General features: G+C 37.7%; 1 protein-coding gene across 1 annotated transcript in view; it reads left to right on the top strand.

Moving 5' to 3' along the window:
- The first annotated feature begins 1,130 nt into the window (after positions 1–1,130).
- The window catches only part of CDON (cell adhesion associated, oncogene regulated), a 54,082-nt gene continuing 38,783 nt past the window's right edge, over positions 1,131–16,429 (top strand). The window contains exons 1-7 of the mRNA XM_063094546.1: positions 1,131–1,206; positions 2,662–2,934; positions 4,184–4,330; positions 5,195–5,338; positions 6,168–6,455; positions 7,773–8,042; positions 12,177–12,533. Coding sequence (XP_062950616.1) covers positions 1,131–1,206; positions 2,662–2,934; positions 4,184–4,330; positions 5,195–5,338; positions 6,168–6,455; positions 7,773–8,042; positions 12,177–12,533 — 1,555 coding nt within the window. The remainder of the gene's footprint in view (positions 1,207–2,661; positions 2,935–4,183; positions 4,331–5,194; positions 5,339–6,167; positions 6,456–7,772; positions 8,043–12,176; positions 12,534–16,429) is intronic.

The raw sequence follows: 16,429 nt of genomic DNA, 5'->3' as shown, positions 1-16,429 counted from the left end.
GCTCAAATGGAGCTGGTGACTAACCCCTCCATCATCTGTCTCCCCCTCCAGTCTTCTACATTTCAGTAAACAGGGCTATTATTTGTTCTGTTACACCAAAAACCAAGAGTTATCCTGGACGCATTTCTTTATCTCACTCCATATCCAAGCCTTCAGCAAGTCCTGTTGGTTCTGTCTTTTGAATATATTCTCAATCCAATCACTTTTCACCACCTGCACAGCTTACTCACTAGTCTAACCACCACGATCTCATCTCTCTCCTGCCTGGTCTCCCTCTTTCATTCCTGCCCACCTTCCGTCTGTTCTCCACCAGCCAGTGATTTTTTTAAAGCACAAACGAGATCACATCATTCCCCTTCTCTAAGTCCTTGCTATTGCATTTAGCATAAATCCCAAGATCTTTACCACGGTGTTCAAAGCTGAATATGATCTGGCCCAGCCTTCCTCTCTGACTCCATCCCTAACTGCTCTTTCCCCAGCCCACCTCACTGTCACCGCAGTGCCAGGCTCAGTCCCAGCACAGGCTTGCACTTGGTGTTCTTTCCCTCTGAACAGCCTATGAGCCCGAGTCCCCCATCTGAAGAAAGGGAGGAAAACCAGTAGTTCCTGTCTCAGAGGGTTGTTGTGAAGACTGAATTAGTATGTTAAAAGCACTGATACAGTCTCTGGCACATAGTAAGCACTATCTGAGTGTTAGCTATTATTTTGCTGTTTTGTTACTGTTTTTGGAAATGTAGTGGAGGAGTACGTGTTGGTCGGGTTGGAGTTATAGATGATTGTGAGATATACAAATAGAAATGTACTATAGACAGTTGAATGCATACATTTGGAGTGATTAGTTTTGTGTAATAAGAGGTATCCTAGTACCTTGGAAGCATAAGCAAAACTTCTAACTCCGTCTCAGTGTAGAGATCAGTCTGTGCATTGGGAAAACACAAATGTGCTCTATGCAGAGCTTTCACAACAGGTGACAGCCGTCATGCTCACAGCTCCGTCTGCTCAGATAAAAGATTTCAGTGGTTTTTGTGGTTTAGATTTTCTTTGTTTTTTCTTTTAAAATGTTCTCTAGTGATCCAAGGCCTGGGTTTTGCTCTGGGAGTCTGCCCTGCCTGCTCCTGTAATCTGGCGCTATGCATCCGGATCTCAGACGCTTACAGACACTGCTGTATGTTACTTTTATGATCCTGTGCTCTTCTGTGAGTTCAGGTAAGAAGAGAAGAGTGGAGGGGTGTGGGCTGTAGCTACATGACTTAAAACCTTGACTAATTAATCAATTTAAGGATCTCTTAGTAGTGCTTTGGGTATTAGCAGCCTTCCCATCCTCATTCTTGTAATTTATTCTTTTTGTTGCCTTAAAAATAAATATTTTCCAATCATGCTTTTTTTTTTTTTTTGATAAGGGGATATGTTACAAATTTCTGAATTTAGAAATGCTGACAGGAATGAAACACTGACTACATACCACCAAAGAGAAGTTTTAGAATCAGCGTGGTGCAGTATTCAACTTGGAGTAAGAGAGCTTGGTTCACATCCTGGGGCTGCCTCTTCCTCTCATGACCTTGCCTGATTTATTGTCTACCTCTTTTGGTTACTGAAAAGCTTTAATGTGTTTATTATTAAATATACGTATAAGCCCCAAGCCTAATACATGGCCCATAGGCATTTATTCTAGACATATATAAAGATGTATATATAAGTATATACAAATACAGTGATGTTTATTCATTGAGTAATATTTATTTATTATCTGTTAAGAATACTGTACATATAACTATATTAGATTTCGTGAGGGTAAGTTGATTTAGTGGTTTTATTTCTGTTAATGTTTTACTGAACAACCACCCTGCCTTCAGCCAAGAGAGGCACTTCTCTTAATCTTCATTTCTGATTAAATGTTCTGTAAAAGTAGATTCAGTAATTTATTGATTTATTTTCTTTTAAGTATTTTGTTCCACCAGAGTAATATTCCTGCTCTCCTACCCCTCTGTGGGGAGAGGCTGTGTATTGACACCTTAGTGTAAGAGCGCCCCTCTCCCCAAGTTTCTAGAGGAATAGACATAACAAATGAAACTATTTCAAACACCAAAGAAAAAAATTAAACCTTGTATCCAAGAAAGGATAGACTTTGTATTTTAGTTGTGGCTTTCTAAGATTCTGTTTTCTTAAAAGTTGAACATTATTTTATAGTAAAGGTGAGGAGTAAAGAAAAGCCATAATCTTGTTTACAGAATAACTTGCTCTCATAAGTCAAATCCTATTGGTAAAAAAGGAGAGAATTATTTTTATTTTGAAAGTCATCTTTACTTTTTCAGTGAGGTGACTTCCATTTCTTACAAATCACCTTGTTGAAAGAGGAGTTTGCTGTTTCTCATTAGCAGAACTGGTACTGTATCTGATTTGCATCATGAACATTCTTGTCTGTTCAACCCTAATTGTTAAGTCCTAGGCCAACTTATTGCCCTTTTTTTCTTCCAAGTGATGGGCTTATAAAAATTTTGCTAGAACTTTTACAAGCATCAAGAACCGTAACATATACAAATAAAAGAAGAGATTGCCTTTAGTGATGAAGGCTCAGAAGAAATGTGTTTAATGTGCTTTTCTTTCTCTCTTCCCTTATCTCCCCTCTCTCACACTTTGCACACGGGGGATGTGCCCTTGTAGACTTGGCACCTTATTTTATTTCTGAGCCACTCTCTGCCGTCCAGAAACTTGGTGGACCTGTAGTTCTACATTGTTCAGCTATACCTGTGACTGCTCATATCTCATGGTTGCATAATGGAAAAAAATTGGATAGAAACATGGAACAGATTAAGATTCATCAGGGGACGCTGACAATTCTTTCTCTTCACCCCTCCCTTTCGGGTTACTACCAATGCATTGCCAACAGCAGCTTTGGTGCGATAGTGAGTGGCCCTGCAACAGTATCCACTGCAGGTGAGTTTAATTTTGTCCCTGTTCTATATGGGCTTTCTCAAAATTACTGTTAGTACTTACATTTTTGAATAGTAGTGAAACTGTGGGCTTTAGTGTGAGAAATGTAGGAGTTCTCCTCCCAGCCTTGATTCTTCCGTGTGTATAACTTAGGGAAATCTACTTGAACCTCTGTGAGCCTAGCCTAGTGTTTTCATCTGTAACAACGGCCTGGAGATGTGATTTTTTTTTTTTAAGTTAACAGGACAGTTTCATTGCAAGTACTTAAATGTCCTTAGTATCAATATAACCAAAAATCTGCTGTCTACTTTGATACTCAGTTATTTCATGCAATTCTTTATCTTTCTTTCACACATAATTGTTTTATTTGCCTCAATTACTGAGTGATTTTAATGTATTTAATTGAAACCAGGCTAAAGATGCAGGAAAAAAAAAATAACTGTAAAGAAAGGAATGTTGGATATTGAACTTATGGAAAATCTGGAATGTGTGGTTTTTCTTAGTAACTTTGGGCCATCTGCCTTTCAAACGGTGATGGCTTCCAGTAATGGAAAACGTCTTTGTAAGGGCACCCCTATTTACAGAACAAATCTGGATTCCCCAGGAGTAGTAAGTTTGTCATAACTGAGAAGAGTAAATGTTTTTGCAGAGCTATGACCCATGGACGGCTCCAAGACACACACTGGAGGGCTGAGTTCCTAGAGGCCAGCTGCACAAGGCTTCGATAATTGCACATACTAAAGAGCCCTTCCAGGCAGACTCCATCTGTCAGGAACTTAAACCGACCGAAGTTGAGACCGAGTTAGTGTATTCAGATCATTTAAATGATATACCGCTTTATTTTTCGATGTTCATTCCTAGAAACCATTTTATTACAAAGTAAGGAGCTACAAAGAGAATGAAGATCCACAAGGAAAGTGAGTTTTGATGAGGGACTGAATTGAAAAGGATTTATCTTGACAAAATGGAAATAATAGTGTTTTAGGAGCAGGTTTTTTTTCTTAAGTTCCCTGCAAGCTCTGATTTCTGAAAATGGGTGCCACAACTTAGGTCTCAGCATCAATTGTGCATGCATCTCTGCCTCGACTGCCTTGTGAGATGAAAAGGTCATGTTCCCCTCTGGACTGGGATGAGCTGTCAGAAAAGGCCATGCTACAGATGTTGTTTCTAATTTTTAAATTTTCTTTGGGGCAAGACAGTTCAAATTTGCATTTATTTATCTATCTATGAACTATTTACTTATTTATTTCAGTTCTTGCTGATTTTGGTTCATCCACAAAGCATATAATTACAGCAGAAGAAAAAAGTACTGGTTTCGTTGGCTGCAGGGTACCAGATAGTAACCCCAAAGCCGAGGTGCGCTATAAAATCCGGGGCAGATGGCTGAAACATTCCACAGGTGAGACCTTTTATGGAAAGCCAGTGGCACATACAGCACAGGTGTTCCTTAAATAACCTGCTGTTAAGCTCTGTGTGCTAGGGACTGGGGACACAAACATGCAAAAGATGTATTGTCTCAGCTGTCAGAAGTCAAATGCAGAAGACTAAAACAAAGGGTTACCGTCCCATACCTGGGTCTCGCTCCTTTGATTCGTTCAGGTCCCTACTCAGGTATCCCTTCCTTAGAGAAGACTGCCCTCGTGGCCCTGTCTAAAGTAACATGTCCTATCACTGCCTGTCCCCTTTGTTTGGCTTCATTTATCTTGTAGGATTATCACACCTGTATTGAGGTGCACATATTTTTGTTTGCTCATTTATTACTTACCCCTTCTTCTGCCACCCCCGTGCTCCCTTCTGGAAGGTTTGCTGCATGAGTGCAGGGCCTTTGTCTGATTTCTTCGTTACTCTGTCTCTTGTGCCTAGGCAGAAAATAGCCACTCAATACGTATTTGTTCGGGGGGAAAAAAAAAAAAACAAATCGACGATGAGTGAATACCAGTGCTGTGGGTAGCGGTTTGTCAAGGTGGTAGCTGTGGTCATTGCATCTTTGTCTAAACATGTTTCTTGGGCTTTCAGATTCGCTGAATGTTGTTAAAATGTTTCTGGCGGGTTTGATTTTGTTACGCTAGTACTGTTAACTGTCTTCTACTTTTCTGCCTTGACTTTCCCTTTCCTTCATTTAGTGGATTTTCATCGATTGCTTATTTGCTGCTAATTGTGTGTCTAAATTTAAAGCATAACTATCAAACTTTGTTAGTTTTAGTTGTATTGTGGCATCCTTCATAAGGGGAGAGTCCTAACTGTACATCCCTTCCTTCCTCAGAGAATTACTTAATCCTTCCATCAGGAAATCTTCAGATTTTGAATGTATCCTTAGAGGACAAAGGATCATACAGATGTGCAGCTTATAATCCTGTTACACATGAATTAAAAGTTGAACCCATTGGCCGAAAGCTCCTTGTGAGTCGTAAGTATTGGGGAGCCTAATGATAACCAGGAAAGAAAGAGCCCTCAAAAGTATACCTTATAAAAAGATGGGAAATGAAAGTTCATTTTTTTTTCAGATCCTATCTGTTTATCATAAGAAAGTCTTATAAAAAAAAGTAAGTAATGAATGCATTATAGAAGAGGACTGTACCTGTTCTAAAAGTATCACAGCTTTATAGAAGGGAGTTTTGGTCAAGGCGACAGTGAATATATGTGGAGAATTTTGTTCTTTGTTCAAACGAAAAGAAATGATAGAGGAAATACAACTTGTATAGCAGTGGTAATCAAATTGGTGGTTAACAGTGAATTATGACAAGAAAGAGAGAGATACCTGTTTTCTTTCTTTCAGGTGGGACAAAAATCATTGCTGGTTTTTAGGTTATGGCAGTTGTGTTGAGGTAACACCAGTACTCAGAGCACAGTAAAGGAGTGGTCTCTGAACTTGCTCAGAATTCTGCATTTCCAAGCTGTTACTTCAGAAGTAGCCCTAAAGGACTGCAGAATCTTTTAATTTTAATCCTCAACTAAAAACGATTTGGGTACCAAATAGGACCTTGTAGTATAAAGAAGAATGAATGAGAAAGTGGGATGCTCCCAGCTTTGCTAAGGAAGAGATTGGAAGTGAAAACTTCCTCATAATCTTTCTTTTTTCTTTTTTTTAAATTTTAACTTCTCAATATACATTGTAGTTGATTTTCGTGTCCCTTTACCTGTTCCTCTTCCCCCCGCCACCCCTAATACATCATAGCTGTTCACTTGTCTTAAAAAGTTCAAGGAATCGTATAATCTTTTGTGTCTTTCCTTTCCAGGCCCTTCTTCTGGAGATTTTCACATCCTCCACCCCACCCTTTCGCAGGCATTAGCTGTTCTTTCTCATAGCCCTGTAACCTTGGAGTGTGTGGTGAGTGGGGTCCTGGCTTCTCAAGTGTATTGGCTGAAGGACGGGCAGGACGCTGTGGTGGGAAGCACCTGGAGAAGGCTGTATTCTCATCTGACCACAGAGAGCATTGACCCAGCGGACTCTGGAAACTACTCCTGCATTGTAGGAAACAAGTCTGGAGATGTAAAACATGTGACTTACATGGTTACTGTACTTGGTAAGATGTTACTTATTAAACGTTTTTTTCCAAAGCAGGCCATTATTTTCTGGTGTAACTGATGTTTGAAGGAAAGATCTGTTTGGAACTAAAAATGAAATAGGGAATATCTAGAAATATCCACACCAGAAGCCAGAACAAGCTTCATTTTTCTAAAGGACTGCTGAATTAGGCTGTATTTCTGGGTGGCACAGAATATTTTATGTGGGATGTTCTTGGGAACCTCACCCCCAAACTAGTTATGTAAAGCAGGGCTAGTTCTCTCTCCTTCATTTCATGAAGGAAAGAAACTGGAAAGCAGTAGAATGGAAGATTGTGGGCTGTATCCATGGGAAGTGTTCATTCATAGTAACTAACACAGAGTACTGACTAGAAAATGTCCTCTCAAAAAGAAATCAGTCTATTTCATTTTATTTTCTCTTTTGGGATTCTTTCACCTATGTCTGGCTCCTAAAATTTGCTTCATCTCCCCTGACACTCATATAAACTCTTTATCTCAAAGCTATTCCTTTCTCTTCTACCAGCTACCTACCTCTCTATCGTGTGTAGCAGCAGAAAAGGCTTTCTTTTATCAGAACAGGTTTTTGTGAAAACCAGAAAAAAATGGGTAGAAAGTGTTTTCACAGTAAATATAATTTTTGTAAACCCTCTGCATGTATTTATTTACAACCATCTGATGCAGGTTAGCAACACTGGAATTAATGTAAGTATATGACAAGTGGGCTTTAAAACTTAAAGATAATCAGGACTAGATTAATATACATAATCATTTAAGAAGCACATGCTACAGATGTCGATAAATGATTTACTGTTTCTGGGTAAAAAGTGACTTCATAGATTCTAAAGGAAGTTGTTTTTTGTTTGCCTATTATACATCTAACCTCATAGTAGAATTTACCATAAAAAGAAATTAACCTCTGAATAAACGTTCTTCTTCTGTTTGGCTCTTGTTCATTGTGAAATCCACAGAAACTGCTACTTTATTTCAAGCTAATCACCTGAAATAAATGCTAAGAGAAGCCAGGATTAGAAACTGTTTGTCTGTATTTGTGTGTGTTGTGGGGAGTTAGTGGGTGGTGTGATCTATAAAAAGAACTATAACTTATTAATTAATAACATATGGTTTATCCTATTAGTGAAAAGTTAAAATACATTTCTATTTTTTTCTTGATGACCACACCAGATGGAAGAATGTGAATAACAACACAACTTACTTATAGCAAGTTGTTGTTAGAGAGAAGCCTTTATATGACTTGTGCGATGATTTAAAAAGTACATCTTGAGGGCTAGAGTTTACTTTCTGTGTTTTATTTTCAGAACGTGCTTCAATTTCTAAAGGACTGCAGGATCAGATAGTGTCTCTGGGTGCCACAGTACATTTTACCTGTGAAGTTCGTGGGAACCCAGCCCCCAACCGTACCTGGTTTCATAATGCTCAGCCTATGCATCCTTCTCCACGACGTCTAACTGCAGGAAATGGACTGAAAATCACTGGGGTTACAATGGAAGATACTGGGCTGTATCAGTGTATAGCAGACAATGGGATTGGATTTATGCAGTCTACTGGAAGGCTTGAAATTGAAAAAGGTATTCTTTTAGGTCATGTAATCATAGGAAATCTTAGTTTACAGATGAGCTTCTGTTGTGGTTAAAAATGAAGGCATTTTTACTAAAAGGAAATAATCCTATCACCATAAAATAACTGTATTCATTTTTCATGTTCCTTTCTAGTGGCAGGTAGGCATTTCTGTGAAGAGGCAACCTTATTTAATTAAGCTCATTAAAAAAAAATGTTTTCAACAGATACTGCATAGTTTAAAAAAGGTGTACAGTAAAGTTGCTTTCTCATTCCTGTTCTCCAGCCAGTCAGGTCCTCTCTTTAGAATTAACTAGTTTTATCAGTTTCTTGAAGATCCTTGTATGTGTATATATAAGCAGTTACACACAACGTACATGCGCGTATGGTGCGTGCATTTATAACAATGTCTCTTTTTTTACATAAATAGTGGTACCACTCTTTACCTTAAATTTTTCACTTAACATGTATCTTGGCTATCTTTTTATATGGTACATAAAACAATATTTCATTGCTTTTCTTAAAAGACTGCTTAGTATATCAGTGTATAGTTGTAACAATTTGACAACCCTGTTGATGTTGTTTCTAATGCTTTACTATTACAAATAGTTCTATAACAAATGCCCTTCTACAAAGATTATTTTGCGCGTGTGTGAGTATCTGTAAAAGAAATTCCTAGAAGTGAACTTGCAGAATAAAACCATGTATGTGTTGGGAATTTTTATAGATATTACTGAATTGCTGTCCATAGTTATCACTGGTTTACATTCCTACCAGCAATGTATAACTCTACGTGTTTCCTTATCCCCTCACCAGTGTGGGGGACTGTCATTTTTTTTATCTTTGCCACTTTGATAGATTTTTTTTAAAAGCACCTTTTAATCTATATATGGATATTTTTTGAGTAAAGTTGGGCATTTTTTCAAATACCAGCCATTTGAATTTGCTTGTTCACTGTCTTCTGCCCATTTTAAAAATTAGGTTGTTGGTTTTTTTCATATTGATTTAAAGAGTTCTTTATATATAGGGAAATTAAATGATATGAGTTATAAGTATTTTAAATTTCATAGAATCAGTATGATACAGATCACATTTTCTAACCTTAGTGCAATTAATTTAGAAATTAATAATGAAAAAGATAATTTTAAAAAGTTTTGTTATGTATTTGGAAATTTAAAATTATTCTTCTTCATACCTGGGTCAAAAAAGAAATTAAAATAGAAATTTAATATATTTTGAACTGAATGATAATGAAATGCGACGGATCTAGTTTTGTGGGAGATAGCCAAAATGGAATATGGAAGGAAATTTATAGCCTTACGTGGTTATAAAAGAAAACTAGTAAGACTGACAATTAGTGAGTTAAGTGAAAAAAACAACAGAATAGATTCAAAGAAAGCAGAAGAATGGAGATAGTAAAGATAAGGGCAGAAATCAATTAAATAGAAAACAGATAAAATAGGATCGATAAAGATAGAAGTTGGTTCTTTGTGAAGTCTAATAAAATGGACAAATCTTTGGCAAAATCGATAAAGAGTAAAGAAAGCAGGTACAAATGAACAATATTAGGGACAAAAAGGGGGCTATACGTACAAGACTTATAAAGATTAAAAATGAGATGACTGTAATGAATTTTGTGGTAATAATTTACAAATATAGATAGAAGTAGGCAAATTCTGAGGAAGAAATGTAACTTAGCAAGGCTGACTTAAAGGAAATAGAAGGCCTGAATAGTTCTACAGCTATGAAAGAAATTGAATTAGGAGTTAAAAATCTTCCCACAAAGAAAACACCAGGCCACATGGTTTTATGCAGGGTCTACCAAACTTGCAAGTAACAGGTCATTCCAAAAATTACATAAACTCTTCCAGGGAAAAGGAAAAGATGGAAACTTTTTAGTCAGTATCATCTTGATTCCAAAATGACAAAAGGATGGCACAAGAGAGGAAAATCAAAGGCCAGTCTATGAACATAGGTGTAAAAACTGTAAATAAAATATTAGCAATCCAGGAATGTATAAACAAGAAAATACATCTTGACCAAGCAGTTATCCCAGGAATCCACCAGAAAATTTAAAGTGTCATTCACTCTATTTATTGAATAAAAGAGAAAAACAATATGATTATCTCACTAGAGGCAGAAAAACATCGGACGTGATTCAGTATCCATCTTAGGCACTCTTAGAAAAACAGAAATAGAGGGAACTTTCTTAATTTGGTAAAGTGTGTGTAATAAGAATGTCCAGGAAACATCACTTTAATGGTGAAATGTAAGAAGCACTGCCTTTAAAATCTCTTCCAGTCATCATCATATAGTACTGGAGATCCTAAACAGCACAGAAAAACGCGAAAAGAAATAAGAAAGAACCCAAATTGTTATTAATTTACAACTAATGTGATTGTCAACATACAATATCCCAAATAATTTGCCGGCAATTATTACTATTATTGTTTTTATTATGTATCTTAATATTAGAAATAATAAAAACATTTAGCAGTGTGGCTGGATGAAGACCAATAAACAAGAATCAGTTGTCTTTCTATATACCAGCAACAAACAGAAAATATAATTTAAAAATCACCTTTTTATATTAGCAACATGGAAGCAGACCCAGTCATATAGAAAGATGTACCAGGGCATGGACACCAAAACCAAATATCGTACAGTTGTGTGGTCTTTCCAGACATTTTCTGTAGATTCATGCAATTCCAATTAAAATTCCATCAGAATATTTTGAGGACCTTGACAAACTGATTCTAAGATGTAAATGGATGATCAGAGGCCCAAGAATAGCAAAGACACCCTAGAAGAAAAAGAGAAAGAACATGGGAAACTTGCCTTACGTGTGCAAAAAATTCTATAGTGATTAAGAAAGTGTTGTTTTGGTGCAGGAACAATCTTGGAACAAGATAGAGACTGCCAGCAAGACATCTGCACATGGGTTGACTGAGCTGGCGCTGCAGGTCACCTGGGGGAGGACATCCATCACAAGTTTTGATGTGGGGTGATTGGGTTTCAAAATGGAGAAAATGTGAAATTACATCTCTGACTCACAGCATATACAACAATAAATTCCCAGTTAGATTAAAGACCTAAATATGAAAGACAAGAAAGAAAAATATTTGAAGAAAATATTGGAGTATATCTATATGGTCTGTGGGTAAAACTTTTTAACAAGACATTTTGAAAGGCTAATTAATTAAAAAAAAAGATACGACTACATTGAAATGAAAACATTCACATCATTGAAAGATATTGATAAAAAATGAAAAGAGAAGCAATAAACTAGGAGAAGATACTAGAGATGTACATAACTAAAAAAAAAGAACACTAGTATATTTAGTATTTATTATAACTAAACTCTGAACCCTTACAGGAAAGATAAATCACCCAGGAGAATTGACAAAAGGCATTTCACAGAGGGAAAATATGAATGGCACATAAACATGTGAAAAGATGTTCAACCTCATTAGTACTCAGGGTAATGCAGGTTATGACCAGTGAGATAGGATTTTATACTCACCAGGTGGGCACAAATTCAGAAATCTGATATCAAGTGTTTGTTGGTTTTGCCAGACGTGTGAAGTAGGCCTTGAGAGAATGAAAAACATGCTGGGGAAAATGTCATTTGCGTTGCTCAATATTTCATCGTTGGCTCTCTTAAAAAAGACTTGGTGCCACTTTAATTTAGAAATAAAAATGTTGTTCATGTCTGTGGTGAGAAATATATGTATCAACTTTTATTTATAATGAGTTTTTTCTCCCAGGCCTTTTATATGCAGATTTTTCTTGACCATTTTCTTGAAGGAATGTATCTAGTTTTATACTTCTTTCTTTATACCTTTTTCATGTTAACATCTTAGGTTTTGCCTTACATGTTTTATATTTACAGCGGTCAAATATGTATAGTGTACCTATTGAGAGGCCCTCAATGGATTTCTTTACATACATTCCTTTCCTTCTGAAGGATAGGAAAGCTATGTAGGAAATGCCTAGGAGCCCACAACTATGAAAAATTCTACTGACAAGGAGGGAGGTATCTTTGGTCTAATCACTGCTATCCCATGTATGCAACAGGATGAAATTATTTTGCATTGTCGATACTATAACGTTCTTAATTTTTTGTATGTGAATTACTTTTTTAGTGGACAGTGGATTCAAGCCAGTTATAATTACAGCGCCAGTGAGTGCAAAGGTGGTGGATGGAGACTTTGTTACTTTGTCCTGCAATGCCACTGGAGTGCCAGTCCCTGTCATTCGTTGGTATGACAGCCACGGACTGATAACCAGCCATCCGTCCCAAGTCCTTAGATCCAAATCCCGGAAATCACACTTATTAAGATCTGGGGGCTTTGACCCGGAGCCTGTCTATTTCATCATGTCCCGAGCTGGCTCAAGCTCCCTCTCTATTCAGGCTGTGACTCAGGAACATGCTGGGAAATACCTCTGTGAAGCTACGAATGAACATGGCATCACGCAGGCAGAAGCTTTCCTCACAGTTGGTGAGTTGCCATGGGTGTTTTTTCTCATTGGTTTATTCTCTGACTAATTGGTGTTATTCTCTGAATAATTTCCTTTTATAGTAGGGTGATAAAATGATTTGAAATATTTATTTACATGAATCCAGCAATCTCTAAATATCCATTTTTCCCCCATGACAGTGAAATGTAGAACTGTGTTTCTGGGTATTTGGCCTTATGAGAATCAGATGAAACTTTGTGTTCATTTCTGATGTGTTTGTTAAGCTTGTAGCTGTCATGTAGATGCTCTCGTTTGGGAGCAAGCCCAAAATATAACCTGTCTTTGGGCTTAATAATTTTGGATTTCTAAACTACTGAGAATGGCATTGCAGGTATTTTTTTAGGTGAGCTCTTGATAAATACAGTATTCAGAGTCTAAAGGGTTGGCCCTCACTGAGAATGCAGAGTCATGGTACGATCCAGTAACTCTTGTGTGTACATATTCCCTCTATCTTATGCAAAGTTATTGCTCTAATGGGATGTATAATATCAGTTTGTTATATTTTATTGATTTTTGGTGATGATGACTTAAAAACTGTATATGATTTTTGAAGACTGATATATAGAATATCAACATCAATTAATGTAAACTCAAATTTGACTTAGTTCAAATTCAGACCTTACATCAGTGGGCATTTAGAGCAGCATTCCCCAACTACTAGGCAGTTGCGTAGAGACTGTTGTGGTGTTTGTCTCGTGAGAGGAAGAATCTCAAAGGCAGTACTGCCTTTAGTCTTGGGCAACTGAGGTCCCTGCCCTGGGCCTGTGCTTTAGAGTGCTTCATGTGGCCCTCTTCTGCCTGGGTTCCCCATTTCTCATGGGTCAGAGAGCCCATGGGGTCAAGGGGTAGTGCCTATCTGGAGCCTGGAGCCATGGTTCCTCCTTCTAGACAACAGGTTTGGGGCTCTAGAATTCCCTGCTTTAATTAGTTCACAGTCTGGTTCCCTGGTCCACCCTCCACAGTGTGGACTGCACCACTAGTGTGTGGACACACTTAAGCCAGAGGAGTGGCCCCTGAGTGGTCTTTGGCAGAGGAGTGACAGTTGAAGTAGACAGAGTTTGGGTGTGTGCACTGCTATTTCCCTGTGCATGCAAACAAGGACCCTCTAGCCCTGGATAAAGCTGGAGTTTGGAAGAGAAGTGGGAAGGCTGAGGACTTCCATATATATTCTCTTGTGCTACTCCATGAACATAGAGGTGGGGATGACGTGGAGGTTACGCATGCAGACTGTGTCTGAATCCGGACTCTGCCATATAGGAGCTTTGTTAAATAGGGCAAGTTGCTGAACTTCTCTGTGCTTGTTTCCTCACTGGGTAACAGGGATAGTGAAGGTGCCTTACCCTGAGGGCTGATGTGAGAATTCAAGGAGTTAATGTATGTAAAGTGCTTAAGAATGGTACCTGGCAATAGAAGGTCTTCCATCAATGCTAAGTATTAGGTTACGGTTATTACTACTTAATTATTATTAAATTATAATTATCTTACTGATTTTAGTAACCTTAAGAATACTCAAAGAAGGCAGTTGAGTGTTGTATGAATTTTATGCATATACTATGAATATGGGCATGTGTGTGTGTGTTTATATATTACACCAGGCAAAAATAAGAGTGGCTCTGCTCAAAATTGTTAGCTGCATAGCAGGTGTAATGTAGGAGCTGCTTGGATAGAATTTAGCTAAAGTGATTATTTTATGTAAATATAGAGTATAGGGAAACATAGACATCATAGTCATAGCTGATGGAACTAGATATTTTGCCTAACTTCCTCATTTAAATATGAAAACCCGAAGCCCTTAGAAGTTATTACATAAGCTAACTTGTTTACATTAGAAGACCTTTAAGAATCCCCACTGCTCTAGGATTCTAGGTCTTGATAAATACCATCCTACCTAAGTGTTGCCTCTTTTACATGCTTTGTGATAATTATTAAGATCCAACTGAGTTTGTTAAAACTCAACACAGTACATAACAACCCACTTCTGTGCATAGGATTCTGAGCCTTATTGAATTCTAGCATAGTGACAGTCATTTACTTTATTGTGAAGGGAGAGTAAGCAAGGGAGAGATGACTCCCCCTCTCCCCTCCCCCATCCTTTTTTCTTTCCAGAGACCTTAGGGTTTGGGATGTACAAATATTTGTAGAGTGGGTTGTAACTCTTCAGAACTATAATGGGAGTTGGTCTGGGCTTGCTAAATAGTTTGGGGTGGGGGTTGCTGGTGTGAGTGGTCACAGTGGGAAGGAATGTCTTTGACAGATCTGGTTGTACACCTGCTTAATTATTTTCAACTCAGAATCATTAAATTCATTTACATTGCCATAGTTTTATCAATCTTTTTTCTAAATAAAAACAGTCAACCTTAAAAAATGCTAAATGCCTAATCTACCCATTTCATAGAGTTGTTCTGAAGATAAATTGAGATAATACATGTGAAAACACTTTTGAAAATACTATAAGGACTTTTAAATTGTATCTAGTGTCTTGTGAGTGCCCAAATTATATTATTTGGAACAGTAGAGGAAGGCTAATTGATTCCCCCTTTTAATAAAAGTTCTGGAAAAGTCTCATTGCATCTTGAATAAGAAATAGAATTTTGATACAGTGGACAGGCTACAGTATAAAATTTTTCTCATGCCTCTGTATAGACTGAGGTATGTGGTGTTTAAACTCTTCCACAGCCAGATACCTCTTCCCAGTGGTAAACCGCCCAGAGGATCCATGAAACTAGTGATGACAAAATGGTGCTTCTTCAGTACCCGAAGCCACAGCTAATTGCCTCCACTTGTAGAGTCCATTTCTCTGCATTAGCAGGTACCAGATCACACCCTGAACGTCCAGTCCACAGTCTGAGTCACTAAATAAACGTAGCTGTTCCAGGAGCAATATTTTGAAGTTGTCTCAGTGAACTTAATTCGTTTTCTTCTCCATTATTTTCTTATTAGCTTCTTGTTTTCTTTGATGAAGGATGCTTCTGGGACACCCTTTCTGTCCTTTAAACTAACAGAGAACTGACCTTACTTACACTGTTAGTCCTGTTTTTGGTTGGTTCTCTACTAAAGTGCAGTAGTTCTAAAAACACACCCACCTTTTACCAGGAATCTGACTTCATTGTGGAAAAGAAACTATAACGTTGTTTCCTCTGTTCCCCTCCTCCACAAAAGAGTGAAAAATAGACTTTTTCATTGCCAGCATTCGCTGCACTTTAGAGAGACTGAGCTGTCAGTCCTGAGGCTTTATGGTACGGGCAGTATCTTTGTTTTCATAAATTGTTCTGGTTTCTTCACAGCAGCACCACTAACATTCTTCCAACAGCTGTTGTCACATAGTCTCTCAGAAGCCTAATTCTTCATTTGTAAAGTGGTATTATTACCACCTACCTAAGAATGTTGTTATGAGAATTAAATGAGATCACGTTTATTAAATATCTAGCATAATGCTTGGCACATAATATGTGTGCAGTAATTTTCCTTTTTTTAAATATTCCTTTTATTTTATTTTATTTTTGTGGCTTATTTTATTTTTATTTTTTCATAGTACTTTTTTTTATTGGTTATGAATATTCATGAGATACAAAGCTGATTGTCACCCCTCGTGCCCAAGATGTAATAGCCAGAACCATACTGGCAGCATGCCCGTTACTACGAATTGCAATTATACCCCGTGTCCCCCACCCAAGTATCCCCAGCCTCTCTCCCCATCCCCCTTTCCTCCATTCCACTTTGTATCCCTAGGTGTATTCTCTCCCTCTGCAAGTCCACCGCACCACTGTGGTCTTTCTTTCCTTCCTTCTCTCTCTCTTAGCTCCCACTTATGAGTGAGCACACGCGGTATTTATCCCTCTGTGCTTTGCTTATTTCACTTAACATAAGCTTCTCCAAG

The sequence above is a fragment of the Cynocephalus volans genome, chromosome 4 (genome assembly GCF_027409185.1).
Source record: "Cynocephalus volans isolate mCynVol1 chromosome 4, mCynVol1.pri, whole genome shotgun sequence".
NCBI classification, from domain to species: Eukaryota; Metazoa; Chordata; class Mammalia; order Dermoptera; family Cynocephalidae; genus Cynocephalus; species Cynocephalus volans.
Note: the sequence above shows the minus strand (reverse complement) of the source record. Positions and strands in the feature narration are given on the sequence as shown.